Source organism: Solenopsis invicta, chromosome 1 (genome assembly GCF_016802725.1).
Source record: "Solenopsis invicta isolate M01_SB chromosome 1, UNIL_Sinv_3.0, whole genome shotgun sequence".
In the NCBI taxonomy this organism is placed as follows: domain Eukaryota; kingdom Metazoa; phylum Arthropoda; class Insecta; order Hymenoptera; family Formicidae; genus Solenopsis; species Solenopsis invicta.
Genome location: NC_052664.1, coordinates 27,764,688 through 27,781,584, shown reverse-complemented (window position 1 = coordinate 27,781,584; position 16,897 = coordinate 27,764,688). Strand labels below are relative to the sequence as shown.

At 34.1% G+C, this 16,897-nt stretch overlaps 1 protein-coding gene across 2 annotated transcripts in view; it reads right to left on the bottom strand.

The window, feature by feature from the left end:
- The window catches only part of LOC105197592 (PH domain leucine-rich repeat-containing protein phosphatase 2), a 77,902-nt gene that overhangs the window by 41,555 nt on the left and 19,450 nt on the right, over window positions 1-16,897 (bottom strand). For both annotated transcript variants that reach the window (XM_039449545.1, XM_039449587.1), the window contains exons 3-4: window positions 12,842-12,995; window positions 5,623-5,757 (exon numbers count right to left, since the gene is read on the bottom strand). In XM_039449545.1, the coding sequence (XP_039305479.1) occupies window positions 5,623-5,757; window positions 12,842-12,995 (289 nt within the window). The remainder of the gene's footprint in view (window positions 1-5,622; window positions 5,758-12,841; window positions 12,996-16,897) is intronic.

The window sequence follows — 16,897 nt, the reverse complement described above, 5'->3', positions numbered from 1 at the left end:
TAGCTTTAGCGCTTCGAATTCTACGAGCTCGACATGTTTTAGGCGCGCAACAGTGGTGCGGAGGGACGACTCCATTTCTTGCCCTGAGAGACCAACACCGGGGTCTAATTACGTCGAGCTACGCCGAGAATGCCGCACGGTCATTGATATTCCGATGACGGCCAGTTACATTCCACGGCGTCGGCTTTCGGAGAACATCCATCACTGGCCCGTACACACTCGCAGACACAAACGCCATTCGGGTATTATCGAATTTTTGCCCGTCTCTCGGGAAAAACGGGGCCAGACGCTTCCGGGCGATTCGATACAAAATTTATCCGGAGCGACGGATCGCGAAATACCAGGGAGCACGACGCTCTATCAGCGAACAGATGCTTGTACGATCAAAGAATTACTGTTTCAGGTGGAGAATTCCTTGTCGGAATCTTGAAAGGCTCGAAAGCAAGCTTTCGTGTACGTATAAATTAATACATTTTCTGAACGTTGGATTATGAGATTGAATGTTCTGAGGGTTCTGCAATGTACAAATATGAATTTTGCAAGTTGCGTTTATGAAAATATTTAATAACAATATTTCTCTCTGTTAATATTATTATTATTATAGCTGCTATGAAAATATTTAATAACAATATTTCTCTCTGTTAATATTATTATTATTATAGCTGCTATTATTACTAGAAGTAAAGGTAGCTAAAACGGGGGTCTACAATAGAGCTTCATAATACATTTAGATCATCTTTCCTTCTTCCTTCGCCGGCATAACTAGGCTAAAGGACCAAGTCTTATCTTATGTAATCCTTATATCCTTAGCTCATACAAACATGCGTCCTCAGGTTCCGTGCCTTCTGCAAATGCAGCGGCCGTCATTAATAATTTTCTGTGAATGATATCAGAATCGGTAAGAGCGCGATAGACTTCTAAATGATTTTCGTTATTCAGAATTAAAAAAAATATAATGCAATATTTGTTAGCTATTTCATGAAATGCGGAGCGAAAACGATCGTGTTTTCCTATTGTTCTCGAATTGCGGTGCCAAGCGGCGGAAAATAGTTGAGGCTGGCAATACTTTGTTTCAGTTGTTAAGCGATACGGCGCACGCGGTTGGCATCGTTTCCCGATGAGACTGCTGCGCTACTGTACAACTAATTTCCGTGCTGGTTCCAAAACTAAACGCTCCGGGAAGTTCTTGCTAGTAGCTCATTAAGTTAGATTCTAACAAGTTTAACGTATTTTGCTAACTTTATGTAGGACGAATAGAATGAACACTTAAAAAAGGCAAATTGAGCGCAGTTTAATTTTTACCAAGACACCGAGCTATTCTTCTTTTTTATACTCTAGTTTAAATTAAGACATTTCTAACAGAAAAAAAGTATAGAAAAAATTATATAAAAAAATAAATTTTTTCCATAAGACTCAAGACATCTGAAAATTTTTATGTTAGCAAATATAAAAATATTTAATGAAATGTTTAAATATCTACAGAAATGCGAGGTTAATTTTAGTTAAGAATTCTAGACTTTTATGTAATGACACTAAAAAAAAAAGAATTGCAGCTATCAAATGTTGAGTGAAATAATGCCAATTAAATATTGGGTCAATATAATCAAAAATAACTATACTTTTTTAAATATTTAATAAGTACTACCAAACATAATAATGTATCCAATCGCTTAATTTAGGAAAGTAAAATTATATTTAGTTATATTAACTGAGAATATTTCATCGGCATTATTTTATTCAACATTTGGTATTATCAAATTCTTTTCTTTCCTAAGACACGTGAACACCTTAGTGCGTTCGAAATTTTAGAATTCTTCAGGTCTCTAGAGGTATGTTGGGTATATCAGGAAAATAATCGTTAAATTCATAACGCGGGGCCAACGATATCGGGAGGAATGCTGTTTGCCTATACGTGCCAGAGAAATGGCCGAATATTCGTTTCTAAATCGTAGAATTCCAGGCAATTCCTAATTGAAGCGGACGGTAGCCGCAGCTTAAATCAGCAAATGCCGGCGAGGCTGGTCAGTTTCTGGAATAGCCGCCATTCTACGTCCATGCTAGATTGTGGTTCCATTTGCAAGATACGTATCGAGCAGTGGGCAATTTCCTAACAGCGATGCACAGGGTGTATACAAAGTCCCCGCGCTTTCTCGTGAAATCGAGGCTTGTTACTATGAATTTAACACTATTAGATTTTTTAAAAAATAGAACAACAATTCTAAAAACATTTCAAAACTATTACTGGCACTTTCTCTGGCATTTTTTGGATATTCACATTATCCGAAAATGTAATAAAATGTAAATTTCGTTGTTATTGAATAATTTCTTTGTAAATTCACAAGTTTTGAGAAAGTTTTCAGAGTTTTTAAACTGTTGCACGTATATAATCGTCAGGTGAAGAAAAATCATAGTTATCAGCTCGATATTAAGAAACAGTATGATAGGAAAACACTTTTGGACACATGACCGCGTACGCAGGTGTCGATCGGAATCGTTTTGCCAAAGACGACGCGAATGTTCCGTCTCTCGTCACATTTGCCGGATATGAATCTCCGGGCGATGACCGGGAAGTAACGACCGGGAAGTCCGGCAGTAGAAGGATCGTCTCGACGAAGTTGTTCGCTGTTGATTCAGCACGGGTCCGCGATGGCGAACACCTGTTACCACCGCTATCTCGAGTTTAATCAAGGCCCTGGCTCCCGTAGGAGCGGCTACAAGCGCGACTCTCTAACTGACGTGATGCCGCGGGACGGCCGGGTTTAGTGCGTCGTTGGGCGCTTATGGGACACGCTCGTTAAAATCGACTACTGACCACCAGCGACCGTCCGGCGATATTCGGGTCACCCTTGGAACCCATTTAACGTAGGCGCTGGGCGCTCTATCCGGACTCCTACCGGGTGTCGCATCTCGAATATTCAAATAAGATCCGTAAAGTAGATGGAATTAGGGCGGCTCTCATAAAAATAACACACCTTCCTAATTAGTCGAGTAAATTTTTACCTCGGCGCGAGTCGCTGTCGCGTCTCTTGATGAATTGCCAACTGTAAAACTTAAAATTGATCATCTCTAATTTTACTCTTTAATTACATTAATTAAAAAATGATTTAATTATTGATTTGAAAAATTATATTTTACATAAATAAATTATAATTTGAAGAAAATGAATAAAGAAAATAAAATAATGCGATAAATTTTTAAATTTTGCAACTGGCTATTTTTATTGAATTTAATCGCTTGATCAAGCTAATTAAAGATTGTGAGGCCAACTTGGAATCTTGAATAATCAGAGAGATATTATTTTATAAATATGTCGATGTATTGATATATCGCCATTTTTTAAAAAGCTAATTTGATTGCATACTGCACTCGCTATGTCGTTCAGGATACATCAAAAGATACGCGAAACTTCGAAACTTGAGGTGAAACATGCAGTTTACGTTAGAATATTAAGTCTCAAATTATAATTACAAAAGAAGTTAATTTTACATCACAGATTTCATATTTTAAAGTGGCAAATTTTATCAAAGAATTTAAAATAACACACAAATAAAGAAGATAATTTACAATATCAAAGGAAAAGAAAATTTGAGATTTTTCTTTTCAATCTCTTTCACACTGGATTGCTAATTAATTAATTGATTTCATTGCATATGTCTTATGTACAAATTTGTGTGCGACAAAAGTAATGATTACTTCAATATATTCGAACAGAAAATAGTTTTGGAGTTATGAGCCACATAGATGACTAAAATAGTACATGTGTAGATATACATTATTTTCGAAACAAAAGTGTATACATAAATAAAAAAAATGTTCCAATAAGTGCCAAGTTATGAAAAAAGTAAAACAATTTTTGTTTATTACTCATATTAATGGATTTTGAAAAACCACATATTTAGATATAGAATAGTAAAAGTTTCGGTTAGGAAATACGTGTAATGAAAATTTTAACACAATGGGCATTACTAACGACGCGATGTACGCTGCTCGCGATGCTGTCGGCTCACCGTTAAATAATTCCACGCATTTTCAGTGTTATATGTATGAACACGCCGACATGAAATATCGACCTAGTCTAATTTCTCGGTATAGCTTGAATGACGCGTCCATCGCACGTAAAACCGCGGAATCGAAATTCCGTGAGCGTTTCCAACCAGACGAAACGTCGCTTCGTCGTTGTTTCGAGGGTAATGAAGGGTTGTTGGTCATCTCTTGCCGTTGACTTTGCGCACCGCACACAATTATGGCTTAGAAAATGCCGAATGTGTCTGAGTGTTTCGAAGGGGAGACAATTCAATTCCGGTCACGTTCGAAACAAAATCGCGTCCCACGTCGCGGTTGTCATTTGGCAAAAATATCTGAATCAACAGATCTTCATAGATATCGACGTGTGCAATATAAAATGTTACATAGTCTCAAATTTCTAACAATTATACAATTCAATTTTTATTTTATATAAAAATGCACACTGGATTTTATTGAAGAGTAACTCTTCATTTAAACGCAAATTTCTCAGTCAATTAATCGGATTCGTTAAACGAATTTATTAGGCGACTAAAAATAGAATGTTCTATTTATAAAAATGTACGCGTGATTTCTATCTTATTCAGAAGTGTACTCAAAATTTTTTTGAGATCGTACTTTGATATTTAAACGCGGCATTTATTTCTCGGCCAATTAAACTGGTCCATTAAATGGGTATATTAGGCAGGTAAGACATTAGAGCATTATATTTATAAAATTCTATCAACACTCCGTTTATATCAATTCGATACATTACTTATCCGTGTTGTAAATACAGTTCTTGTTACGCGAGCAACGCCATTTTTCTTTCGCGCGATAGCGACGCGTCGTATCTGAATGTTCGGCGACGTAATTGCACGTCAGGACGATAAATCCTTTCGGCCGAAGAAATTCTTGATCCACGGCACGCATCCTGCTCGGTGACAGAATCGTTCCAACAGAAGGATAAGGGACGGACATAGATAAATCATGATGTTTCGGGTGTCGGGCAGGGAGAAGCAAGAAGGAGAAGGGGGAAATATCTATAGAGTTGATCTCGTAATATTTTCCTTCTCGCTAGTTTCGCCTTTCCCAAGAATTGCCGCTGGATTTATTGGTTACTTACATAAACGCAACTTGATCATTTTAAGAAATGACTCGATATATTGATACATATTAATTTAAATTCAATTGCAGATAAATATCGTATTGATTATCTTAGAAGAAATAATCTTTTCTACCGTTTAATACGTTAAAAATTTTCCAAATATGTCTCGTTTTCTAGTTCGTCTGTTTAATTTTCAAAGGATTTAGTTTGTTAAAAGCAACTTGTGTCTGGATGTTCAAATCGAACAAATGTTTTATTTAAGAGCGACGGTTCAACCCACGAAATTCAGTTTTCCTACATCAAGTACTAATTTCACGAATTCTTTCGAGATTGTACGAATCACAGGAAAAAGGGGAACAGATACTATCGAATGATTCCTAATGCCTCTGACAGACGCTTAGGGGTTGTTTCCCCACGGCAAATATTTGTTTCCGAACGAGCCGCATGCTACCTTTAGTCTGGAATTTTCTTATCTCTGGGATTGGCAGAATCCACGAATAGAAAATACTTACCCGGATAAAGGAAGAGCCTGGAGCCGATGACGGCCAGAGGTCGTCGTTTCCACTGAGGAAAAACCAACCCCTTCAATACCAAAGCGTAACCGCAACGGCTGTATCCCACCAGATCTGGCAGCGGTGATGCGGGTCCTGGCAAAAGGAGAAAAAGCGATGAATAACTACGGCTTTAATCAACGCGCGAATGAATCAGGTGTCACTCTTTAAGGGTAACACGTCCGTCGCCTCTCGAGATCAAAGCATTGGAGTTCTAATAGGGTCATATAAATTTTCTGATATGAAAAGGGAGCGTATTTACTTAAAAATTTTTGGAACCACTACATTTAAGATTTATGTTATAAATTTTATTATTAAAATTATTTATTTGATAAATTTTTAACTTCTTAACACTAAATCGTCTTAATATTTGTATTTTTCTTTGAAGAAATTGTTGCGTGATACATCAATTAAATACTTTTTTTTTTATTTTTTTTCCGGAAAAATAAAAGTTACAAAAGTTAGATATAAAAGTTACAAAAATAATTATGTATATAATTATTTATACAGGATGTCTCGCAACCATTAAACAATATCTTTATAATGTATTCTAGAGATAAAGTAAAAAGACTTAATAGAAAAGTGTTGAGGCCACAATAGTACGAATATCTTAATATAAAATTTCTTGTTATAAAATATTTCTTTCTTCCTCTTTATCATTTTTGAAAGTTTGCTGATTCTATTCAAAACTGCTCTATATACTGTGGTATATGAAATTTTTCATTGCATATGCGGCAGCAAACGGCGCTCTGCGAAATTGAGTTACGTTTACAAACAGAAACGCAAACTCCCGGAGTTTTACAGACCATATGCGACATGCGAAATCAAAATGTTATTTTTTTCGATTCACCGTGCGAAAGGATAGATCTTTAACCATTAGATCGGCGGCATTGGATCTATTGTAATTCTCTTAGAAAATTCTCGAAATATTGTACTTGTAACCTATACAATGAAAGATCCTCCGTAGCGTCTACATTTAAATTTTCCGGTGGTCTAAAGGTTAAACGGGAGATCATTACAGCTAACTTGTAAAAATGTATCCTACGTGCTCCTTGTTCTTATACAATTTTCAACGAGAAGTTTTCAACACGTTTGATACTTACAATTAATACAAATGGCATTTTGATTATCTTAGCAAAATAATGCTGTTATAATTTCTTGCAAAAGTTAACTTTAGATTTTCTACATTTAAATTTGTAGAAGATGCAAATACTATAAAATCTCTAGTGTAACTATTTTTTTCTTAAACACCTGCTTATAGTAAGGTGAAACAGTTAAAGTGTTATAAATTATTATTCCTGATGTTTCAAGCAACTATGTGTTTTCTTTACATCAATTAATTCATCTTATTATTTTACACATAAGAATATTAAGGTACAATTATCAAAAAATTAATAGTTTACAAGATATTTTATATTTTATGTCAAAAAAAATAAAATATTTAAAAAATAACATATCTTGTAAATTGCTGATTTCTCGATAACTCTACCTTATTTCTTTTATATGCAGAATAATTAGAGAAATTATATTATGTAAAAATGCATATAATTTCATTAAAAAAATAGCAATGATCATGAAAAAATTAATGTTGTCATTTGTTTCTCTCTAGACAACTTTTATCCAATACATTTTTTGTTATAACATGTAATTTCAGGGATTATAACTGCTTTATGCTTTAAATATCTCACTTTGGATATATAATAACATGTTTTAAAAATATACAAAAAGTGATTCGATTAAACGGTGCATCGAACATCTTGAATACATATAGAAATCAATATACGTGGCAGCCAAGCAAATGTAAACGTGCAAGTCTCCATTATACAAAAAAAGCAATTATTACCCTGGCAATGCATGATATTTCCTTGCGGATGTGTAAATATCAGACTATGTCGCTGTCGGCGAGAAGTGCTTGCGAGCTTTGTTTCGCCATCTCCGCTATAAAATCCAATAAATCGCGCGCGGTTATTAAAGCCAGCGTGCGTGAGCTTTATTGCAACTGGAAAATGCTACGGTACGAACAATATTCAGCAATTTCAAAGAGAAAGCGATTTATTATGCGAGTATGGATTCTGCTGTTTTATTAAATAAAAGGAAGACTCGACCGGTGCTTTGGAGTTAGAACGATCAACAATGACCAATCACACTCCCGTCCAGATTAAAGAAAAATTAAATTGATATTGCATCTTGCTTGTTAAAACTTGCAAAATTTTTATCAAAATGAAAATTAAATCTTAAAATTGATTAGCACTATCTGATTAGCACTATCTAAGAAAAGATGTTCTTTTTATCAATCTCACAATACTCAACGAAAGGACATAATTTTGTTTAAAACATCAAATCACATGTTCTATTACTTTAATACTTAATATTGCCTTATATTTCAGAGACAATTTCTCAGTTTCGAATAGCGAAGAATCGATCGTAGATTTAGCTGCGAGAAGACTGTTTTCTGCGTAAAGTGAGTTATATTTGCTATTTAGCGCTCAATACCGGGAGTCTGTTCCCGCAGGCGAAAGTTACCGCGAGAAATTACAGGAGGGAGTATGGGAACGCGATAATCGGCGTTTAACGTTTCGGCTTAGCTAAGCAGGCGGTCGCTTACCAGGGTGACGGCGCGAGCGCGCATTTCCGCTACTTCCGGCCAGGAAACTCTCAGTCGTTAGCGGTTATTATGGTTAAATATGCTGGTGCCGGCGGCGTCGGTACGCCGCCTGCTAGATAAATTTGCTGTTTTAACGCTCACAGCCCTACTTGCGTCAACGTGCGCGACCTCACCGTTCCAATTCTGCACCATGAAACGTCAAACGGCACGTAAACGCGCGATACCGCCGGATTCGCAGCCGCAGCATAAAATGAAAGAGTTTATGATGGAAATTTATGTTAGATTGCATACGTAAACGAGTGAGAGATGTTTGGACGATGCTGATATCTTTGGACATCCTTGGATTATTAGTGGCAACCCAAGTAGCAAGCGCACCGCTTTGATATCAAACATATCATGTTGACATTAAAATAACAATAAATTACATCATAAATATTGGAAAAGCTAATTTCCCATGCAGCACAGAAATTGCAGCGACATTGTTACAATGTTGTAACAATATTTCTGCAAACAGAAGATTGCAGAAATATTGTTGCAACGTTGTAACAATGTTCCTGCAAGTTCTGTGCTGTATGGGTTTGATATCAATCTTCCTGAACGACCATCTCTCCGAATTTTTCGCCTCTCTCAATTCAAAATACAAAGTGTAATTATACGAAAATTATTCACTCGAATATTCGAGTGGGTGATTTGCAGCTATGAAGAACAAAAGAAAGAATTCTGGGGAAAATGTTGGGAATTCGTCTATACGTCCCAATAAAAATTGGATAAACAAAAACAGAGTATAAAAATATGTAGGTATACATGGTTTCTGTATACGCTGGGCGTGAGTTTGGACGTATAAATATTGGATTCAAAAATACTTTAATCATTAGAAATGTGTATCGATGTGCCTGAGACCTCGTGTATGTTATACGCTCGCAGCTTCAAGCGTATCGGTCTCGTCCTCAGTCGCATGTATCTTTACATGTTTGTACCCTGAGTTTGGTTATTTGAATTTTGCATATCTCGATCAAATAAACAACAAACATGTGTAAAATAAAAACATGGAAAAAACACATAGCCACGTATCGTTCAAACGTCCGAAACGTACGCGTAGCGCGGAAACTGTTTACGATTGCCAGTTTTTTCCGGTGTATCAGTCCGACGAAAAACAGAGTGCAAAACGTCTCTCAGACTGGAATATCAATCACCCGGCGGTGTCCAATATCGTTGGGTTTAGGGGGCGAAATGCGAACACTGCCGTTTACCGGCTGCTCGCAAAAACCACTCCGAGCGTGCACGACAGTAAACAGAAGTCGTGAAAGCACGAGGGGTAATTTTAGAGTTGGTCTGTGAAAAGCGACTAAGAAGACGGACAAGTAGCTCTTTACGGACTGGCACGAAAGTTTTGCTCCGACCTCTCACGGATTATACTTCTACGGCGAGCACGCATACCGTAACGCTGTAAGAGCAAATCATAGATAAATTGCCTTATACATCTCGCCATTAAAACCGTAATTACGGACGTTAAAGGCAATCGTCCGTTTCGCGAGTTTTGCGAAAACGCCGGCGAAAAAAAAGAAGAAAAAAAATAAAAGAGGAAAAAAAAGGAAATAATCGCGAGAAATGAGGCGAGGAAATAAATGCCGTCGCAGTTTTGTGACGATGACGACGTTGACGACGACGACGACGACGACGTCGACAGCGATACACGCAACTCGCCCGCGCGCAACACACTTTAACTTAATTAACTCGGCTAAATTGCGCCACGTAAGTTACGTAATGCGCTTCGAGTTTATATCGCCGGCGACCGAGAGCGGTGCACAGAAGCGCCCTGAAATTGCTCATTAATAGCGGCAATAACGTTATAATTAGCGGAGCACGCGCGCGAACTCGCTCGCCCATCGTTTCATGCGTCTCTGTATAGAGGAGATCGCTCGCGAAAGTACCTACTTAAAGCTCTCGTGTCGACAAAACGGCGAATACTCGCGTATACGGGGCGCACTGCCTCAAGTGGAAGCGTATCCTAGGGCGATCGCAGTCCGACGTCGGAATGTCGCAGTCGCACCGGGTCGTAGGTGACCCGTAAACAAAATGAAGGAAAAGAAAAAGTAGACCGCGGCTGAAAGTTTTGCTTTCGTAATAACTGTAATGCGATGCTGTAAGGGGGTGGCGCGATCGACGGAAAGGAGGCGATTATCGACGAAAGTTAGCAGAATGTGGCTGATCATCGAGTCCACTTCTCTTTTTTTTTATTTTATTTTTGAAAGAAGTTAAAGAGATGTGTTGTATTTTTATTTTTATCTGAGAAGCAGGCATGGTGTTATTTATTATTTGTTGATAATTTGGTAATAATGTTACAATTTTCTATAATGATAAGGCCAGTGTTGGAATAGTCGCTTTTGACAATCATCTCGTTACCATCGAGAACTTATTCATTATTACTTATGCGTTAGGTATTGAAAAACATTTACTTGTAACTTTACTCATTACACAGCGAGTCAAAGTAACATGTTGCTTTAGCTCGTTACGTAACAAGTCAACTAACAAGTTATTCAATGGAGGAATAGTGGAGGAAGGACGGCGGAGTCGTGGAATATATCTGGGGTGGAACATTATGATATCTCATATAATTCGCGTTGAATTCTAAGAGCAACAGTTAAAATTACTTCGTTGCAGTCTATTTAGACATTGCAGAATGATTACTGGTCATTAGCATTCGCTGTGTTTATATGTATATAAAAACTGAACTTTCAGTTTTGCAATTAGCATAAATTTTCAGGTGTACATTTTTTACGTAATGTTGAGAAGCATGTTACATTTTTTAACTTTAATCCAACTTAAGGACTTTGAATGTGAATTTCAAATAATATCATTGAATTTAATGTCTGTCGTAATGTGTGTATGAATTCAGCAAATAAAGTCACGTTGTATGTGGTTGTGGAATATGGTCGTCTGCCATGTGCATCTCTCTCTTACGACTTTATAATTTCATTGTAAATGTTGTGTAATGTTTATTAAAAGCGAAAAAATTATTTTTAAAATGTTTAAAATTTTATTTAAAAAATTTTTTTAAGCCAAAAAGATTATTAAAAAAAATTTTTTTTTAAATAAAATATATTTTATGAAATGTTCGTAAAACCTTGTTTTATGGCACGTATTTGTGTGTAAAAACTACGAAAGAGCATTAATTTATATTTTTTTTATGAATAAAAATGCCTTTTGTGACATTAATTGTCAGTACTCTATGATTTATCAGTTATTCCACAAATGCATCCTTTTTTCTCCTCTTCAGTAATTTGTAAATTACGTTCGTTCTATGTATTCAATGAATTTCTACCTACAAAGTGATTGATAGAACTCTATAGCTAATAAACTAGCGTTGGTTAGAAATCTGTCGCATTAGTATTTCCTGAGTTATTGTTAAAAAATAAAATAATATTCCACAATCTCCTCCTTTCCTTTAATGCATAATGATAACAAGTTGCTTGTGACTGTTTCGCAACGCCAGCGTTATTGTTATAAAAAATTGTAACGTCATTACCAAATTGTTATTATAAAATATAAAAGTAACGACAAAATAACGAGTCGTTACTAATGACTTCAAATTTCTGTTTGGGAAGCAGCTCTTTCTCGTTAGGTTCCTGTTATAGCACTTGCAGTGTGGTTTAATGCATTCGATATACAAAAATATTTTATATCTATCCAGAGTCAGCTCGCTAAACTGCTTGGGTCCTCATAATCAATAGGCACGCCACTTACAATTAGTCAAACCGCGCGTCTTGCTAATTAATCATCACGCCTCGGCGCATGAAGGTTAAGACGATGGGAATTAGACGGGCGCGATTCTCGCAAAAGTTGTTCGCGAGTGCTGGGTGACGAGGAGACAGGCGAGATGACGAAGTGCTCAACTAACGCAATTAGCTTGCAGAAGGTGCACGTCGGCTGATCGAGAATGTAGTCGAGATGTAACGAAATCCGACGCGCTTTGTAATCATCAGAGTTGGGATTTACGTGGAGCATTAAAAGTGCGTTAAGTGTATACAGATCAAGGTGGAAAGTATGACTTGTAACGTTGTCACCGTTACAATTACCTTTTTTTTAGTAACAAACTGGTAACGATATTTTGTTTTCAAATTTTTCGCAATAGTAATGTGAATTTATCAGTCATTTTTATTGCTCTTTTTTTCACTTTTTAAACTTACTTGTGACAATTTCTATTGTACATGTAAGTATTCAATATTCAGTAGATCTTTAATCTACTGTTGTAAATAAATACACAAATTTACAAATAACTTTTTACTTAATTTCCAGAACTTTTTTTATTGTAACATAATATTTTAATTTGCAAATTTCTGAGCATCCTGTATAATTTATAAAACAATCCAGTCATCTTTAAGTTATCATCTCAAGTTAAATAATATAACAGAATAGAAATAAGACAAAAGATGCCAATGTTCAAATAATCATAGTTTACAGACAAGTTATTCGAGATAAATTATTTGAAATAAATAAATATATAATACAAGTATACAAGAGATCTTGAAATAACTCTCGAATCAAAGAACATATTCCATTATAATTTACACTAACCTACGTGAAAGCTGATGAGATGTCTGAGTTCTGGATCAACTCCCAGACGAGCGCGCCGGGACATATCCTGGTAGCCGAGCCTTTGAAGAAATTGATCCTGAATCTCCAGCGGCTTCTCCAGGGACGCCAACCTCCTGCTTGGCTCACCGCCATACTAGAATATAAATTCATGGAATGTTTATTTTAACAACGAACAAGAAATAGCACAATGAACATTATTGTATTCAGGAAAAAGTGAAATTCGTGTGGAGAGGGCGAATATTAAAAGAAGAAGAAAGAGAATATGCAAGTCTCCGGCAAAATTTGTGAAAAGAGATTATGCTAGTTAAATATTATAAACACATCTTTATTATTTTATGTTAATTTTATTCTGAATTGTAATGTTTTGGTTATAATAACCAATAAAAACTTTTATTAAATATCTAATTTAATGTTAATGTTGTATTTTACAGTTCACTGGTATATGATGAGAATCTTAATAAATTTTTAATATCAAAGTTATCTCTGAACACATCATCATTTCTGTTAATTAAAAAAATATGAGAATAAGTTAAAATATGAGAATGAGTTAATTTTAACTTAGATCTTTGGAACTTGTTATTTTTTTATTTAAACTAATTGTAAGTCAAGTATTTTTCCACACAGTCTCTTTTCTTCTATCAATAAAATATCAATTTCCTAACAAATATAATAACAATTTATCGCAAAATTAATTACTAAGATATTTAATAATAACACTCAAAGGGTATTAAAATGTAATGTAAAGAGCAAGAGCAGGTAATAGAAGCTTGCTCTGTATATAATTAATTCACAGTAAATCTTCATTAATTACACAGGTCCAATTATCACATAATTTATTACTACTAATTAAAAAAATGTGAACAAAGTAGAAAATATAGAAAGTTAATTTTACTTTTAATTTGAATGTATTAGATTAAATTCTGGATAGAGTTTATATCATGTTTAATCCTCGAAGAACATAAACCACCGTGCAAAGTTAAAGTGATTTGAATTTAACTAATTTATTATTGTAAACGTTCTTAAGTTAAATTTATTTCCAGTACAGTTACTCATTATAAATTTTACAATTTTGTTTTTAATAACTTAATCCTTTTTCTAGTCCTCTTAATCTTTTTTTAATCGCAACTTAAACATATATTAATTAAAAATGTCGAAGAGAGCTCAGATTAAACTTTCTTTACAAAAATTAATTTTTAACTTTTTAAAATGTAGAACTATATTACATATTTTTATCGTTACATGTTATATTTTTTTTCTTTTTTTAAATACAATAAATAATTATAAATATTATTTATCTTATATAAGATTATACATGTAAGGAAAGAACGGTTTTTCTACAGTATGAAAAATGTAGCTAAAAGTAAATCTAAAAATTTTGTTATAAAAATAATTATGTAAGACGTTGACTGTTAAAAACTTTCCTTATGTCAAAACTTTTTATAGCATGGTTCATTATTTTTGAGCGTTCTATATAATTATTTTAAGAATTCAATAAAATTATTTTTAAATCTAGTCAAATATTTAAATACTTTAGCAAAATTAATCTCGACGCGGTACAAGAATTGCGCGAAATAAGTTCAGAACTATTAAAGATTCATAATTTTCAGTTTATCACACATTTGTCAGAAATGTGTCTCCAAATAGTCAGTTATTTAGAGATATAAATTTTTAGCAGAACTAATTTTTATTTATTAGGATTTATATAGATCGCATGTGAGAAGCTTTAGTTTCTTAATGACTGCAAAGTGCAGATAAAAAATATTCTTCAAAGTAAAAGTAGTTTAAATTTATTCAAAGTTATATAATACAGCACATAAACGGATTTTTAAAACTGATCTTTTTATGTGCTTATAAAAAAAAATGTTTCCCTTCTTTCTCTCATTTTAATAAAAAATATTATAATATATTAGTACAGGTTTAAAACTTAAATAGTAATTATAAAATAATTTACATCAATTTTTGCTAGTAAATAGTGCAAAGTCAATGTGCAAAACCATTAAAATATGTAAAATAAATTGTCAGAATGAATGCAAATATGACGATGGGTATGCTCAAATATATATCGCGCATTAATAAAATATTAATAATTTTTTTGTTGACTGTTCCTAATTTTATTTTAAGAATGATTAACTAATTCACGTCTGATTCTTAAAACATATAATACTGAAAGGAGCATAGACTTAGCTCCGTGCATTTGCCTGTCTGAGAGTAGATTGACAAGAATGGAGAGAGACACTTTCAAGAAACTATGCTCCTTCCGGTATTATATGTTTTAATGTCTGACTAAAGGATTTTAAAATTGCCGATTATAAATTTGTCAAAATTTTAAAATTGAAAATAATGGATTAAAGTGAGTTTCATTCAAATCCAACAAAATTTTGGTCCGCTGTATTGGATCCATCATTGTCAATTTTGAAATTTTTACTGCAGCGTCATCAGTAACTTCAAAAAGCCTTTACGTTAGCCCTTCAAAATGAACCCAGAAACAACTCGCTATCTTCATTTTTATGGAAGATATATGTACATTTTTATCCCATTTTATATAAAATATTTGACAAAGTATGCAGATCAAGGGTGAAATTCACCCATACTGCACAGAATTTTGCAGTAATATACAGTAATATTGAAGAATATTGTAAATGTTGTTGCAACATTGCTGGAATATCCCGTAATATTCAGTGCTGTATAAGAAGGGTATTAACTTTTTGTGAAAGTCCCATCTTTCATTTTTAAAATAAACCCAGAGAGAAGTCTATCTTTATTTTTGTGGAAAATATGAATTTTTGAAAGACTGAAACGCATATGTTTCAATCATTCAAAACTTCATATTAAACAGACCACGAAAAGATTAAAAAAAATACACTTACGTGCGTTAAAAAATGTACATAACTGTAAAATTAAAATGATCTATCCAATTGTTAATAAATATAAAACTCCTGTTTCTGTAAACACGCTTCTATCTCGGGCGCGTTTACTTGCATCATAAATTCGTTACCATTTCGTCGATGTCGTAAAATACTCATGCGGAAAGTCTTCATTCTATTTTGAACGTCGGTACGTTTTGAGAATTTCCGACAGCTTCCAAGTTTCAGATCGGCCGACGAGAGCGACGGATTCTCCCTGGAAAACTCGTCTGCCGGATCGTCGAGCAGGGCTTTCAACGTCACGTCAATCGCGAACTTTCTCGGAAAAAGTCGTACTTTGGTCAAACACCCCTTTTAGGTAGCAATCGGCCGAACTTCGGCAACTGCGATCTTCGCGCAGAAGTTGCCGCTTCGCTAAATCGTTTTGCCGTCACGACTTACTCACTGCAAATTCTGTCCCTCTTTCGGTAATACTTCAGTTACTCAAAGTAGAATACGGCATCCTTTCAAAAATTATATGTCTAATAAAACCACAAATTCCTCCCAACAATTCACATAAATTGATGCGTAGAGTTTTGAAATTAATGAAAGCTTATATGTAACTATAAATTGTGAAATAAGAGCTTTACATATTGAAAGTTTTGCTTATAAAGAATTAGAAATCAAACAACTTTATTTATTTTGGTCTACTTAATATTGCTATAATAGTTTACATTTCCGTGGAATTTCCTTAATTAAATAACAATTATATTACATTTATTTTTCTATTAAAACATATTCAATTACTTAAAGCCTATAATTAATTAAAATAATTTATTTTATATAGTATATAGTATTATTTCTGTTATATTATATCACTTATTTACCTCTTAGTAATTTTTACAAAAGTATTTAAGAATTTATGTGTTTAACACTCAAAATTTTAAGAAATAAATATTGTTAAATAAAAAAATTATTTTCTTGCTATATATAACTTTTTAATATGTTATATGCGATGCTTAATTTTCAAGTACCTTTTTCTCTACGAGATTAATCTTATGAAATGTTAATCTTATAATCTTCCATTAAATAGTATTTGTCAAATTAATAACGTTAATTTTATATATCATAACCAACTGGTGACCCGTTGTATGAACTCGATTTGCATGATTTCGTACGCGCCAGAATTCTC